Genomic DNA, 15,361 nt, shown 5'->3' with positions numbered 1-15,361 from the left:
ATATTAAATGGGTTGCAGCACTGAGAATTTTGGTGTGCCCTATTCTAGCAATGGATATGCTGGGGGAGAGAAGAGAATCAACTTTTGAACAATTGTATGTTGTGTTGGCATAGACTGTTCTTAAAAACAGGTGGTTAAATATAATGTGAAAATTAGATTATATTCAATAATCTAACTCTTTTCCCCAAAAAAGCTACCCAGAGAATGGAGTTGTAGAACTGAGTTCAAAAGATGTACGTACTCGAGCACGGACTGTTTTGAAGTGGCACCAACTAGAAGTAGGGGAAGTGGTGATGGTAAACTATAATCCCGATGAACCAAAAGAGAGAGGTTTTTGGTATGATGCAGAGATTCTGCGAAAACGGGAAACCAGAATGAACAAGGAGATGTATGCAAAGATACTGCTTGGGTAAGTAATCCCGATCCTAAAAGAATGAAATAGATGTAGAGTCCCAAAATTACTTTTAAATGTTCTGTTTGGAAGTATTGCTCTTCTTTAATAGGTTTTGCTTGTCATCATTGCCTTCAATAAAGAAACCAATTACTTTCAACTCTTAAAAAAGCAAACTTGGTTATGGTGCTGAATGGAATGTAAAATTCTAACTCTTAGCCATTTGTTTTACTTCTGTGGTTCATTTTGATTTGGACAACAGATATTAGACCAGTGAGTTCCACTTGCTAGTTTTAATTCCTGACAATGATTATGAACATTTTCAGGGAAGGTCTACAGTCAGGTAAAAATCTTTCTCAAAAACTTGAGAGAGAGAGAGAGAGAGAAAGTGAACTCATGTTTTCATTTTACAAATGCTGTGTAGAAAAATCCCTTTGCGTGTAGGTTGCCATGTAAAGCTCCTTTTGACCAAGTCCTGATCTAGAACATGAAGATAGATGCAAATATCTGGACCCTATGAACCCATGCCTTTGAAAAAGAAAGTATATTAAAAAAGAGGCAGTGTTCTGTTATTACATCATTTAAATGTTAAACTTTTTTTCTAGGTCTTATCTGCACATTTTTATTTTGTGTTTGGTGCCAGTTTTTAATTTGCACGTTTTTGGCCAACCTTGTGAAGGGCTTATACTCAAATCAGTGGCATTTTTGTTTGTGTGTAATGAAGTAGTTGAATGTATCATTTTGGGAAAAAAAAAGACACACATTTCAGGGAATGTTCTAGGCATCAATGGTCAGAACCCTATTGGGTGTGTGGGTTTTTGTTTTTTTTTAGGGAATTCAGAAAACTGAAAATGTGGGGGGCATATAGAGTCTCTCCCAGCTCTTTAGCATAACCCTAGCTTCTAGAATCTAGAATGTCTGCAATTGTCTACAGATCAAAGAACTGCTTGATGGTATCCATGAATACCTTCTAGCATAATACACTTGCTCATCTTTGCTCATCATATCAATAGTTTTAATATATTGACACATTGACTTTTCTCCAAGACAGAGAAAAAAGAATAATGGCGCAGGAGGAAGTGCACACAGTCCCTGGAATGTGAAGAGAGAATAGGGGATCCTGGTGTCAAGGGAGGGGGAAAGGTGGGCGCATGCAGTCCCTTACATGTGAGGGAAGAGGGTAATGAGAGTTCATACAGAGCCCTGCCATGGGGAGGGAAGAATGGAGCATGCTGGAATAGGGGTAGGGGGTGATGTTTTGTGATTTAGCCCTGACCACTAAGGGATTGTCAGGACTTGCTCTGTAACTCTGGTTGCCTTAAATGCTAATGCTGCTGTGGCTCAAAGCCCTGACACTAACAGACAGCATGCAAGTCACACCCTCGCTTCCACCACACAGTTACTTTTCAAAAAGTAAGCCTAACACCCGCTTTGTCTTGAATTTCCTCGAAACAGTCTGCCTCTGTAGCATCCAGTCCTCTTCTGTAACATTCACAGCTGGTTAAGTTTGTTGTTCCTTTAAAGAATCAATATACTGCATTTCATTACATTAATGAATTTTTGACAAACACTTATTTCAATCACAGCACTGAATTGGTTTAGAGTAAAAGTAAAACACTTATTAACAAAGTCAGAGGCTTGAGTGATGCCAACTATAAGGAGTAAAGATAGAAAGGGTTACAAATAAGTAAAAATATGTTTCTAAGATGAAAACATAACTTCGGCAAGTTACAATCTTTGAGCAGGTTTCTCACCTATATTCAGTCCCTAGAGACTTCAACGGCCTTGGTTGAAGGACCCAATGTTCTGTGATTTCAAGAGTTCTGGTCCCCAAGTGATGGACCACTAGGTAGTTTTCTCCCCTTTCATTTTTATAGTCCAGGCAACCTTTAAAATGTATTATTTGAAAAGTAAGCCCAGACTAAGCTGCTCTCTCCTGCTTGTTAGCTTGATAGGTTTGTTTACCTTATGTGTTAACGTATCTTCGTTGTCTCTGCCCGATGATCAGGCAAATGCATGTTCCCTTGACTAAGGCACAGTGTGCTTATGCATTCCTTGCCAAACACACCTTAAGAATATAATTCTAGCACATACTTGTATCTTTTGTACATGACCTATACACACATCACTCTAATATTAATGATGAGTGAGTTATTTAGTTTTTCCAATGAGATGTTACATGACACCTTTTGGGTATATATCTTAACACTGTTAGGTGTAGCGAGTATGTTGGGCCTGACGAGTTACTGACACAGAACAGTGAATCACCAATGGGCCTTTGTTATAGGGGGGCACACAGAATCCCTAATGGGTGATGGGAGATTGGAGGATCCTGGTAAGGGGGAATGGAAGGTGTGGGAGCAATAGGGATACACTCTAGACCTGGTATAGGGGAATGGGGAACACACAACGCATGCCATGGGGGGGATATAGGAATGGCACAGAGCCATTGGTGTGGAGGCAGAATGGGGGACCCTGGTATGGGAGGAGGGTGGAATCGGGGGCACGTAGAGACCCTGGCACAGAAGAGATTGGGAGGAAATGTAGAGAGTTCCTGAAAAAGAGGGGGATGGAGGGTGTTACACGGGGTGTTCAGTTTCCATAATAAAAGTTTTTGCAACCTTTTGAGGATATCGTAATAATTGAAGCATAGCTTTTGCTGAGAAACTCTTTTGAGCTGCAGGTTCAAATTCTGCAAAGTTCAGCTCAGCCACTAAATCTACTTCAGGTAGTGTTGCCTTCAACCAATCTTGTCTGCTGTGTTAATGGATATTAAACCCTTCATAGGTGAATTTATTTAATGTGAAAAGGAATTCAGGTTGGTAGTAAGGATTGTAAACTTTCAGGCAGAGGCTGTCTTTTGTTCTCCATTTGGAATCTAGGTGGAGTCCTGGTCCATGACTAGAGCTCCTAGATGCTACCTCAAAACAAAGAACAATGTGGGTGGGTGGGGTGGAGACCAGGCCAGAGGTACTGGAAACAGCCTGGAATTGGTGGGTGTGGAGCACTCAAAGTGCAGCTAAAGTAAAGAGGCTGTTAATAGAGGAGGAATTTGCTGTGGAACTGGATTGAAGAGGCATTGGTTGGCCAATGGCAGAGGGGCAGTTGCATAAGGCAGGCATGTTCCAGATGGGTGTGGAAAAGACAGTTCGGGAGGGTGGACATGCTGTAGTGGAGGAGCAGACACTAGAGCCTGGGAAGAAATGACCAGCTGCGTAAACAGGGCTATTATGTAAAACAAAAGCTTTAACTTGACTAAAATAGCTCCTTGGAATGAATTGATTAAAGCTTCTGTCTTTTTTGTAAGAACAGGCATTACTGGCATGCTTTTAAAGAAACAAAATGGCATAGTTAGCACCTAACTCCGAACCCAATCACCATTTAATGCTCCATTGCAAAGATTTGGGGAACTTAACATATACCGTATTGTTCCGAGTATAGGCCGCTCCTGATTATAAGCCGCACCCTAATTATAAGCCGCGGCTGGGATTTAAAAGGCTCTGGGCTCCCCGCTGCGGCGGGCAGCCCAGAGCCCTCTGAGTCCCCGCCGCGGCTGGGATTTAAAAGGCTCTGGGCTCTCCGCCGCGGCGGGCAGCCCAGAGCCCTCTGAGTCCCCGCCCCGGCTGGGATTTAAAGGGCTCTGGGCTCCCCGCCGCGGCGGGCAGCCCAGAGCCCTCTGAGTCCCCGCCGCGGCTGGGATTTAAAGGGCTCTGGGCTCCCTGCCGCGGCGGGCAGCCCAGAGCCCTCTGAGTCCCCGCCGCGGCTGGGATTTAAAGGGCTCTGGGCTCCCCGCCGCGGCGGGCAGCCCAGAGCGCTCTGAGTCCCGGCCGCGGCTGGGATTTAAAAGGCTCTGGGCTCCCCGCCACGGCGGGCAGCCCAGAGCGCTCTGATTCCCCGCCGCGGCTGGGATTTTAAGTATTTTTATTGTTTTTTTTTTAAGTTCCTGATTATAGGCCGCACCCCTAATTTAAAGACTTAAATTAGGGGGAAAAAGTGCGGCCTATACTCGGGACAATACGGTATTTTTAAGACTTCTTTACACACAAGTTTTGCACCACTATAACTATAAAGCACTTTTTGTACAGGAATAACTGCATCTATACTCAAGTATCAGAGGGGTAGCAGTGTTAGTCTGAATCTGTAAAAGCAGCAAAGAGTCCTGTGGCACCTTGTAGACCAGGGATAGGCAACCTATGGCACGCGTACCGAAGGTGGCACACAAGCTGATTTTTCAATGGCACACTCACTGCCCGGGCCCTGGCCATCGGTCCGGGGGGCTCTGCATTTTAATTTAATTTTAGATGAAGCTTCTTAAACATTTTAAAAACCTTATTTACTTTACATACAACAATAGTTTAGTTATATATTATAGACTTATAGAAAGAGATCTAAAAACGTTAAAATGTATTACTGGCACGCAAAACCTTAAATCGGAGTGAATAAAAGAAGACTCGGCACACCACTTCTGAAAGGTTGCCGACCCCTGTTATAGACTAACAGACATAGTGGAGCATGAGCTTTTGTGGGTGAATACCCACTTCATCGAATACGAAGTGGGTATTCACCCATGAAAGCTCATGCTCCACTATGTCTGTTAGTCTATAAGGTGCCACAGGACTCTTTGCTGCATCTATACTAGGGTTTTTTATATTACCTTTAACTATATCTGTTTTTTAAATCAGTATAGCTGCCCAAAAATGGGGTATAGACCAGCGCTTAGAACTGTTGCTGCTGTCCAGCATCAGACTACTATGGGCACTAGAGCAACATAGCTACAGAGCTGTTGCCTCATTTATAATAGTCAATCTGTTAATTGATCATCTTGTACGTGATCCAGAATCCTTCATTGAAACTACTTGTGATCCAAGATGTATTGCACCTGCCTCTCAGTCTGCATTACGTAGTATACCTGTGCAGCAGTGAGGTGTGGTTGGTTGGTTTTTTTTTTTTTTTTTAAGGCTGATTTTGTTGACTTATGAATTTCTCCCTTTAGGGATGCTGGTGATTCCTTGAATGACTGCAGAATTATCTTTGTGGATGAAATTTACAAAATTGAAGAACCTGGCAGTGTTAGTCCAGCTAGCACCAGTCCCTTAAAAAGTGAGATATATTTTTTTTAATGTTGCCCTTAAACTTTACACTACATCCTATTGTTACGATGTTAGTATTGGATACCCAAGAAAATTAGACTTTTTAATATGTTTGTGGTTGAGGCTTTTTGTCCATTTTAGTGTAACTAGTATTTTCTGAAATCTGAAGCAGCAGTAATTGTGGTTTCTGTATGTTCATAGGGCAGAGTGGGCCAGTGTGTAAACATTGTAAAGATAACCCAAACAAGACCTGCAGGATGTGTGCCTGTCATGTGTGTGGAGGTAAACAGGATCCAGATAAACAGCTAATGTGTGATGAGTGTGACATGGCTTTCCATATCTACTGCCTCAACCCTCCCCTTAGTAGCATACCGGATGATGAGGACTGGTAAGTCATGAAAATGCCTGCTCAGTATTGTAACTTGTGTGTAGGCTTTAGGTAGTGAAAAGTGTAAGGCCTTGTGTACGTGTGTGTGTGCGCACACACCCCTCTGAAGGTGTGTGGTTTTTAACCAATTTTGTTATACCAGAGCAAGACCCCATGAATGCTATTAAAATCCATTTAAAGCTGAATTGTAGCTATTTAGTTTTAGCTCAAGTCAATTCCTTTCCTTAATAACTATAATTCAGGTTTAAATTGATTTTTTTTAATTGATTCCAAGAGATTTTGCTCATGTTTAACAATTTATTAAAAACACACTGTCAGACATTTCTGTAACTTTGGCCTGTCTTCGCTCAAAAATTAGATGGACTTAGCTATGTTACTTAAGGCTATGAAAACTTTCACACTCTGAGCACTGTACTTACCCAAACACCCAGTGTAGATGTGGCTAGGTCTGCAGAATTTTTCTGTTGACCTAGCATCACCTGTTGGAGAGATTAACTACATTGACAAAGGCTTTTCCATCAATCTAGAAAGCCTTTACACCAGTGGTTCTCAACCTATTTACCAGTGTGGGCCGCATCCATACACTATATATTCTACCCATATGGCCCTGAGGATGTCACATGGGCCGCAGCTGTAGGCTGATTGGGCCACATGTTGAGAACCACTGGTTTATGCTATGGCGCTACAACGTCACACCTGCGGTGTCATAGCTGTGCTGCTATAGCAGCTGTGGTGTAGACAGGCCTTTCTGTGTATAGTCAAGGCCTAAATGTAAAAAGTTGTTTTGATGGAGGCTATGCCTTCTAGAAGCATTGGGAGGTAACTGCGTAAGACTTTACTAGCCCTATTAAGCTATGCCTTCTCTAAATTGGGATGGATCTTTGTGAATGAGGCCTTGTCTACACTACAGGGGAAATTCTATCTAAGCTACGCAATTTGAGTTACATGAATAGTGTAACTCAAATCGACATAGCTTAGATCTACTTACTGCGGGGTCCACACTACGCAATGTCGATTGGAGAGCGATCTGCAGTTGATTTAGTGGGTTTTCACTAGACCCACTAAATCGACCGCCACTGCATCAATCACTGCTCGTTGATTTCCTCCCCACCCCCGCCCGCAAGTGTAGATAAGCCCTAAGACTGTTCTGAGCTTTGGATCATTTGCTGAAACATAAATGTTAGTTTATAGTACTAAAAATATGCTGGGCTTCTTAAAGAAACATATGAAAACCAGGTCTGTGATTCAGTTAAAAATCTAAAATACATTTAGTAACAAAGTAAAGTTTATAGCATTACAAGCATGGAGTTTCTTCAGCCAGATTATTACTACTCTTATAGGTAAGTTTCTTGAATGGTAGTTCTATGAACAGCGCTGATTTGTGGAAAGCAAAATAAGCAGCCACTTTCCTGCTGCTAACACTAGCCAATCCAGTTTGAAAATATGCAGTGCATACATTTCACAAGTTAAAACTTTCTCCTGGTCTCCTTGGACTAAATTTTTCTAGAGTGATTAGTGATTTGGGGGGGGGGGGGAGGGATTGCCTAAGTTGACTCCTTAAAGGGGTCTTCAGTATTCCTGAGAATCAAGCCCCTTTTAAGGCATCTCAACTTGGGCAAGCAAAATAACTAGATTGGAGAGGGGTGGGTGAGCGTGGTAGTAGGCGCTCTTCTCTCAATACTGCATTGTTGTGGAGGTGATGGCTTCTGTACTTTTAAAACTAGGACATACAGCTATCTTATCTGATAAATGCTCTCTTGTCAATGTGGTCTTTACAGTTGCTAATCTGATTTGTAGCCTTCATTGATAGAAAAGAATGTAGCCCTTTGGCAGAATGGGAATGAGGCAATTTGTTTCAGTACAGGTTGCAGTCCCTTGCAGATCCTATCCATGCTGAAGTCAGAATGATGCCAGCTAGTTGAACAGCTATTGCAGACTTTGTGTATGTCTTACCTTACCCATCATGAACAGGCCTTTTTTGAGAACCATGTCCACTAAAACATGCTGTATGTTAACATTCTTTTCTCTTCCACATGCTCTGTTCCAACATTCCGTAAATTGGCTTTATAATATTTCTCAGAAACAGCCCTGTCTGTGGTGGCCAGGAAAGCTGTTGAAGAACCCTGTCTGAACGGCTGTAGTTAGTACAATTTTAATTCTCTTGTTGAGAGGCTGTCAGTATGGGGTGTACACAACTTCAGATAAACTTCCCAAGTTTCTACTTGATAACCCACCAATACACTCTAAGAAAAACACCATTTTTAACTTGAGGGGCTACCACAAGCTAATTTTTATTGGCTGGCAATTTTAGGTATTGCCCTGAATGTCGGAATGATGCAAGTGAAGTGGTTTTAGCAGGAGAGAAGTTAAAAGAAAGTAAAAAGAAGGCAAAGATGGCATCTGCTAATTCATCCTCTCAGAGAGACTGGGGCAAGGTTGGTGTAAAGCTTGTTTTGTCTTGTATCTTAATATGTAAAGCATGATACTCGATGGCAGTTCTTAGATCTGGCTTTCTCATTGAAACAGGGTATGGCATGTGTGGGTCGCACGAGGGAATGTACCATTGTCCCCTCTAATCACTATGGACCAATTCCTGGGGTTCCAGTTGGCACCATGTGGAAATTCAGAGTCCAGGTATGAAATAGCAGTGCTGGAGTGAACTTCCATTCTGGGAAATGGGAATGATGTAACTCTTGCCCAAGGAATTTGAAACAGAAGCTATGTTGGCACACTTGCCACAGGACTTCAACGTGCAGAGAGGAAAAGACTGGCTTTGTCTGTTGTGAGCGTAAAGTGTGGGGAATTGTTTTGTCTTGCACTTCTGATGTAAAAAAGACATGAAACATTTTAAAAATACAAGCATAAGCAGACAGAAAAAACAATCTTCTACAGTCTTGCTACAAACTTCCTTTGAGGCCCTAGATATGTGAAAAGGGGGGCTCTTTCACCCCATAATTGAAGGGATTGAGGAGTGTGAACTGAATTAACCAGAATGCTTACCCCCCCCCCAACTGTTGTGTTATGAACAGTTGGAATAAAATTGCTTTCCCTCTCAACAGTTTCACTTCCTTGATATCTGGAACATCATATACCTACTAATTGTTTAGTTGGCAGTCTTCCAGCACAAACATTAAGATAAAACCTGAATTTCTGATGGTTACCCTCACATAGTCAAGCTATTGTTTTAGAGGGGAAAAAAGTGGATTTGTCCTTTATGGGTTACTCTTAAGACTTCATCTGTTCCTCCTCTCTTCAACCTGAAGTTATAGGGCCCAATTCGTTGTTTTTCTACACCCTGGGCAAAGCAGATGCAAAATGCGACTATTGATTTGACATTATTTTATACTCACTTTGCACTGGTGTAAATGACTGCACATTGTGCAGGGCAACAAGTCAGGACCCTTATCTGTTGGAAGATGTGTAATATTAGATATTTCTTGATACAAGTAAATAGGAACACATGAAAAGATTCTATTTTTGTACATACAAATATCTGAAAAGGATAAGGAAAACAAAAACCAAAGAAGTTGTGTGGGCCATCAGCAACTCAGTTGTGCACATGCATTGATTCATGTTGGTGCTAAATAATTGCAGCTATTTGTGGCCTGTTGGAACAGCTGTCCAGTAAACTTTCTACTGATCTCTTCTAGGTGAGTGAATCTGGTGTTCACAGGCCCCATGTAGCAGGTATACATGGCAGGAGCAATGATGGTGCTTACTCCCTGGTCCTGGCAGGAGGTTATGAAGACGATATAGTAAGTGAATCTTGGAACTGTTTACTCTCTGGGATCTTTTGCAGAGAAGATCAGAGTACTGAATTATAAATTTTGTATTTAAACAAACACTTGGATTCATCTGATACTCTTCATTCTACATCACATCTTTCATCTGAAGAACTTAACACCAGTTCAGACGGAGAACCAGGCAAAGAAAAAACGTAACCCTGAATAATAGGATATTCTTGCTTGGAATGAGTCAGGGACAAGTTAACTAAGCTTATATGACACTTGTGCAGCCTATCCCCTCTCCAGGAAACACTGTCCTCTTCCTAGGAGACCCATTTCCCACTCCAAAAAGTGCACAGAGGACCTCCTGTTTCCTTCTTGCTATATCTCCCTGTGTCAACAGTATTCAGCACAGAGTTAGGAAGTACAATTGAACCAATACTGTTAAGTATTTGCCTGTTGGCGTTGTGGGGTGGATAGGTTTGACTGGCACTGGCTTTGCCCAAGGATACTTCTCATTCTTCCACCTCTTCCCAGTCTTCTTTCCCCCAATGGGTGCCTCCACAATCCATGAAATAGCAATTTGAAAACACAAAATATAACTGGACTGCCCAGTGGCCTAAGGCTTAAGTTTACTAGCCACAAGGTCAGACTTTGGCAGATTTGTCTACCATTGCAAGGACCAAGGGGAGGCAAATTGTATCCCCCCTAATTCCAGGGCTGCAAGGGCTGGTTTGATTTCCTGATGCAGGCTAGTGGGGAGCCCTCGTAACTTGTGCTGTTGGCCCTGCCCTGGGCTATTTAAATAGGAACAGGAAGCTGGGTAAAGGAGAGGGGAGCAGAAGCTGTGCAGTAGGAAGTGGGTTCTCTCTGGCAGCAGGAGACTAGCCTGACCAAACTTGACTTTGTTCGAGAGTTTTAAGTTTTGGAGCTCTGAGTCCTGAGGTGAGGACTATGACATGTTTCTTGTAATTGCTCCTTTCCTGAAATATTTGGAAAGTGGTTATGCTGTTTTGTTACTGTGTGTTGGCTTTTCCTCCCCCAGATCTGTTAAAGTGAATTTATTGATGCCCATTTGGAAAAGTAAGGTTGAGGCTCCCCTGCAGTGCTAGAGCTGATCACAAGTAGGTGCATAGGGAGTGCCAACACCTTTACAAGTCCCTTGTTCTGGTGCTGTACACCAGGAGTCATCTTGGAGCCACAGGACAGGTACTTTTTGTAGTGGCTATCCCAGCACAAAGACCCACAGGACAACTGACTCTGGCAGAGCTGGGATTAGGAATCTGAATCCCCTGTTCTCTCCACTAGATCAGTGTATTAATCTGTACTATTGCACTAGATCTGTATTATTTTGTTTCAACTATTTTGTGAGTATGAATTACTGAACAATCAATGTATATTTCAGGATCATGGAAATTCTTTCACTTACACGGGGAGTGGAGGTCGTGATCTTTCTGGAAACAAACGTACGGCAGAACAATCTTGTGATCAAAAACTCACCAACATGAACAGGTTGGAAACATTCACGCTGTGCCTCATGAAACTTTCTGCTTAGTGGCTGGCAATATAGCAGACTGTAAGTCTGTCACAGAAAACCAAAAATAAGAGATCTTCAAAGTTATGGCTTCGCTGTGCATGATGGTTATACGTCAACGTATAATGGGAAAATTCCCAGTAGGACACTGGAAATGGGATTAGACCCCAGATTTAATATTTGCTGCAACCTCCAAGAACAGAGGGATGAATTATAATGCAAGTTTTCAAACTGTAGCCTGTGGTACATTCATGATCCGTACAGCACTTGCTACTGATCTGCGGAGATGGCTGTGACATAGGACTGTTCTTCACCTTATTTTTAGCTGCTAAATTACATTAAAACAACTAAAATCACCTTTTAAATCCTTTTATGTTAGTACTCTTCCAAATAATCAGGCACTCTTGTTGGCAAGAAGATGTGTTTGTGAATGGGAGGTAATTGAGAAAGGCAGGACAGGCAATCCATTTGATACTCTGTATTCAAATTTGGTGATGAGGACCATTATCATGTTTATACCCAGGTGATTTGGCCTTCCCTGAAAGTTAATATTTCTCTTTTTGTCTGGGCAAAGGAATAATCAAAATGGGTGGGCAGGATTCCATACTGTTACCTGGAATTTTAGAAGAACAGAGTTTGAATACCTTCCTTACTGCAGGGAATAGTAAAAGCACAGATTGGCAATAATAAGTACACCCCACTACTGAAAAGGAGATAGTGGCTGAGCAAAACCGGTCATGTCAGACTGCATGGTAACAGTGATTGAGAAACTACTAGCACTGGTTGAATCTTGGCTGTATATCTCTGTTCTGTTTCATACAACTCCATGTTGTATTTCCTGCTTTGGCTTTGATATATGTGCTGCTCAGAGGGGTACTGAACGTTAGTACTACCTTACTGTACTTTGTATTCATATCCTTTCTAGTAGGCTTATTACCAGGCTTTTCTTATTTCATGTCTGCTTCTGGATAGTTCTTCCCTAGTAAATACATTAAGTTGGGTTATTCTTGCAGAGCTCTGGCTCTGAACTGCAGTGCCCCCATCAATGATAAAGATGGCGCAGAAGCCAAGGACTGGAGAGCTGGGAAGCCAGTCAGAGTGGTGAGGAATGTAAAGGGAGGCAAACACAGCAAATATGCTCCTCGAGAGGGAAACAGATATGATGGAATATACAAGGTAAGCAGGCATTCCCACCTTGGAATGAATTGGGAGAGGACGATGACTGATGTTTGGTTATGGCAGAAATGTTTCTGTAGCTTCTAAGGGGCTTATGTCCTTCCTTTTAGGTTGTGAAATACTGGCCTGAGACGGGGAAATCTGGCTTTTTAGTGTGGCGTTACCTACTTAGGAGGGATGATGAGGAGCCTGCCCCCTGGACCAAGGAAGGGAAGGACAGGATGAAAAAGCTTGGCCTAACAATGCAGGTACATGATTCTTATTGAGTAACTAATGTTCCTGCTGAAAGAACTAGGAGTGTCCTTTTACCTTGGCAGATGTGTTAGGATTCTCTGATTTGTCTGTTTGAAGGAGAAACTTAAGAATTAGAATAGTACTTCCTCGATATAGAGTTTTACTGCTTGTACTCTGTTAGCAGAGTACATCTGAAGATCTTGTCTTCATAACTCTCAAAGGTGCCACCCCTTCCTGTTGCCCTCAGAGCTGGTCATAGGGTGAGTGGTTATGGTCAGTGGAAATTGGCAACTTCTTAATCACAAGTGTGATCTGAGTGCTGAGAGTTCTGTCTGTTCACCTTACTACACTAAATTTTTACTCCTATTGCTGCAGAACCGGTACAGTTTAAGGTAGGTTGAATTGAGATTCTCTTCTGGCTAGCACATCAACAACAGAATGGTTAATTTCTAATAGCAGGGCCAAATTCTGCTGCTGTTTGCACCCGAACAATAGGATTGTTTAGGCAAAATTTAGCCCATGAAATCTTACAGGTGGTGATGTACAAATTAGAAATAAATCTTAACTTCCAGAGGCCAATTTGAGCTTGTTGAACGGGTAGTTAATAAAATTCCCTTTCTTGGTAAAGCAAACTTGATCTGGGGTCATTGAGGTATAATAAACATGGAATCTCACAGTACAAATTTGTCACGTTTTTGGAGTAGAACTGCAATTTTTATTTATTTTATTTGCTAGCAGTGGTTCCCAGTGTCACTTGTCAGCAATGTGTTTATCAGTAGGAAAATTGAACCCTCAGAGCCAGGAAGCTGCTACTTAATGGATCTCTTTTGAGACTGGTTCACAGAATCCCGGGTTACAAGCAAATGATGGCCAAATTTATTCTTTGTCTTGGGTTTTCTAGGAGAAGCTGCTGCCTGAAATCCTTGCAGTGTGTTTAATATCTACTGATAAGTACCATTACTAAACTTGAAGTTCTTAAATGGCATAATTGTAGCGTGATATTTTGTTGCTCCATTTGTTTACATAGACTTTTCCCTACCATTTGTCTGTAAAGTTATGGACTAGGAAGCCAGAAAGCTTGACGTTTCTCATTTTCTGTAGCCTGAGCCTGACTTGATTTCCAAAGGAGGAGGGGCAGGGGGTTGAGAACTGGAACATCTTTCTAAACTGGCTTTAGATCATTTTTGATTTAACTAATCTGAGAGGTCCTACCGATGAGTGGTATGTTTGCATCTGATATTTTATTTTTTTTCTCCACTTCTTCCCCCCCCCCCCCCCCCCCAAAAAAAACAAAAGTATCCTGAGGGGTATTTGGAAGCTGTTGCAAACAAAGATAAGGAGAAAGAAAATAAGAGAGGTGATGAAGAGTGTGAAACACCAGGGAAGGGAAAGAGGAAAAGGAAATCAGCAGGTTGGTATAATAGGCAAGTGAAGGTGGCAAACTCTTTCTGTAGCTCTTTTAGTGCTTTAGCAAGCTGAATATTTTGTCTCTAAAAAGGTCCACATGCTTTTTTTAGGTGATGAGATAAAGCTCCCCACCTCCCCTAGAGGGACTCCAAAAAAGACTAAAGTTGAGCCATACAAGCTGACATCCCAGCAAAAGGCTCTTATTAAAGGTGATGAATCCAATGAAAAACTATGGAATGAAGTACTAGAAGCTCTCAAAGATGGACCGGTATGTCAGATACTCCTCATCCCAGAATTGTAGTAGCAATAGCTACTTGTTTGTCTTCAGATATGTGCCTCTTGGCCTCAGTACTTACGGGGGAATAGCCTCGCTGAATTCCATGGGAAACATTCCTTTGCATCAGCAAGGGTGAAGGGATGGCTATCTTCTTTCAGAATGCTGCAGCCAGGACTGCTGTGCATTGAATCCTGTTTCTGGCTTCCTCAGTTGTTCTAAGCTGTTCAGACAAGAATAACTTCCAGAAACCAATTCTGTTCAATTATGTCAACTGCTGTTTTGCTACCTGGAAGTCCATAGCATGACTCAAATTGAATACTAAATATTCTGATTGAAGTAATCTGTTGTAATTTAGGTTCCTTTCTTGGAATTCTACAGATTATTCTGCTTTCATCTTCAATTTAAGAAAGTCTGTAGCACTTCGCAGTTTTATGAATGGTGTCTTCAGTAATTTGGATTGTGCTGCATGTTTGGAGAGCAGTAGCAATAGAATGACTCTGTATTTTCTCTCCTAGAAATTCCTGAATAAAGTGGAAGAAACCTTCCTGTGTATTTGCTGTCAGGAGGTGGTATTTCGGCCAGTCACAACAGTGTGCCAGCATAATGTGTGTAAAGTGAGTAGCCAGGATATCTGTTGCCCATTAAGAAAGCTGTGAATTTCCATATTCAGAATAAAACTTCTCTACAGCCTTTAAGAATTGTATTATGCCTTGACAATTATGTAATAGTTCTTCTCATCAAGGTGTCTTTCTATCTTGGTTACGGTCATGTGAATAATGGTGACTTGAATGTTCTGTGACACAAGTGCCTGTAATGGACTATCTACTGTTCTGTCCTGCCAGCATCTGAGTAAGAGACAGCAAAAGATTAATCACTGTTGGTTGAGTAAGCCTGCTAGCCCACTTAACTGTTGTTTTCAGGGTTGTTGGTACCAGGATATGAGCAGGACAAGATACTGCCTCACCCACCTTGTGCTCCCCACTTTAACTTGTAAATATGATTGTGAGAACTGTTGTGAATTATTTCCTGCAGAGACAGTGGCTGTTCTTAGCAACTATGGAGTTCTTGCTCTTTAGTAGTGTAATCATATATTGAAACAATCCATATCATATATTTAAACCTTGTGTCTGACCAAATCG

At 41.8% G+C, this 15,361-nt stretch overlaps 1 protein-coding gene across 3 annotated transcripts in view; it reads left to right on the top strand.

The window, feature by feature from the left end:
- UHRF1 (ubiquitin like with PHD and ring finger domains 1) overlaps positions 1 to 15,361 on the top strand; it is a 28,041-nt gene that overhangs the window by 11,175 nt on the left and 1,505 nt on the right. For all 3 annotated transcript variants that reach the window (XM_044998949.1, XM_044998947.1, XM_044998948.1), the window contains exons 5-16: positions 194 to 409; positions 5,385 to 5,491; positions 5,683 to 5,869; positions 8,181 to 8,304; positions 8,396 to 8,503; positions 9,520 to 9,624; positions 11,000 to 11,106; positions 12,142 to 12,304; positions 12,415 to 12,552; positions 13,835 to 13,949; positions 14,056 to 14,213; positions 14,738 to 14,836. In XM_044998949.1, coding sequence (XP_044854884.1) covers positions 194 to 409; positions 5,385 to 5,491; positions 5,683 to 5,869; positions 8,181 to 8,304; positions 8,396 to 8,503; positions 9,520 to 9,624; positions 11,000 to 11,106; positions 12,142 to 12,304; positions 12,415 to 12,552; positions 13,835 to 13,949; positions 14,056 to 14,213; positions 14,738 to 14,836 — 1,627 coding nt within the window. The remainder of the gene's footprint in view (positions 1 to 193; positions 410 to 5,384; positions 5,492 to 5,682; positions 5,870 to 8,180; positions 8,305 to 8,395; positions 8,504 to 9,519; positions 9,625 to 10,999; positions 11,107 to 12,141; positions 12,305 to 12,414; positions 12,553 to 13,834; positions 13,950 to 14,055; positions 14,214 to 14,737; positions 14,837 to 15,361) is intronic.

Source organism: Mauremys mutica, chromosome 24 (genome assembly GCF_020497125.1).
Source record: "Mauremys mutica isolate MM-2020 ecotype Southern chromosome 24, ASM2049712v1, whole genome shotgun sequence".
NCBI lineage: Eukaryota > Metazoa > Chordata > Testudines > Geoemydidae > Mauremys > Mauremys mutica.
This window is presented reverse-complemented; position numbering and strand designations above follow the sequence as displayed.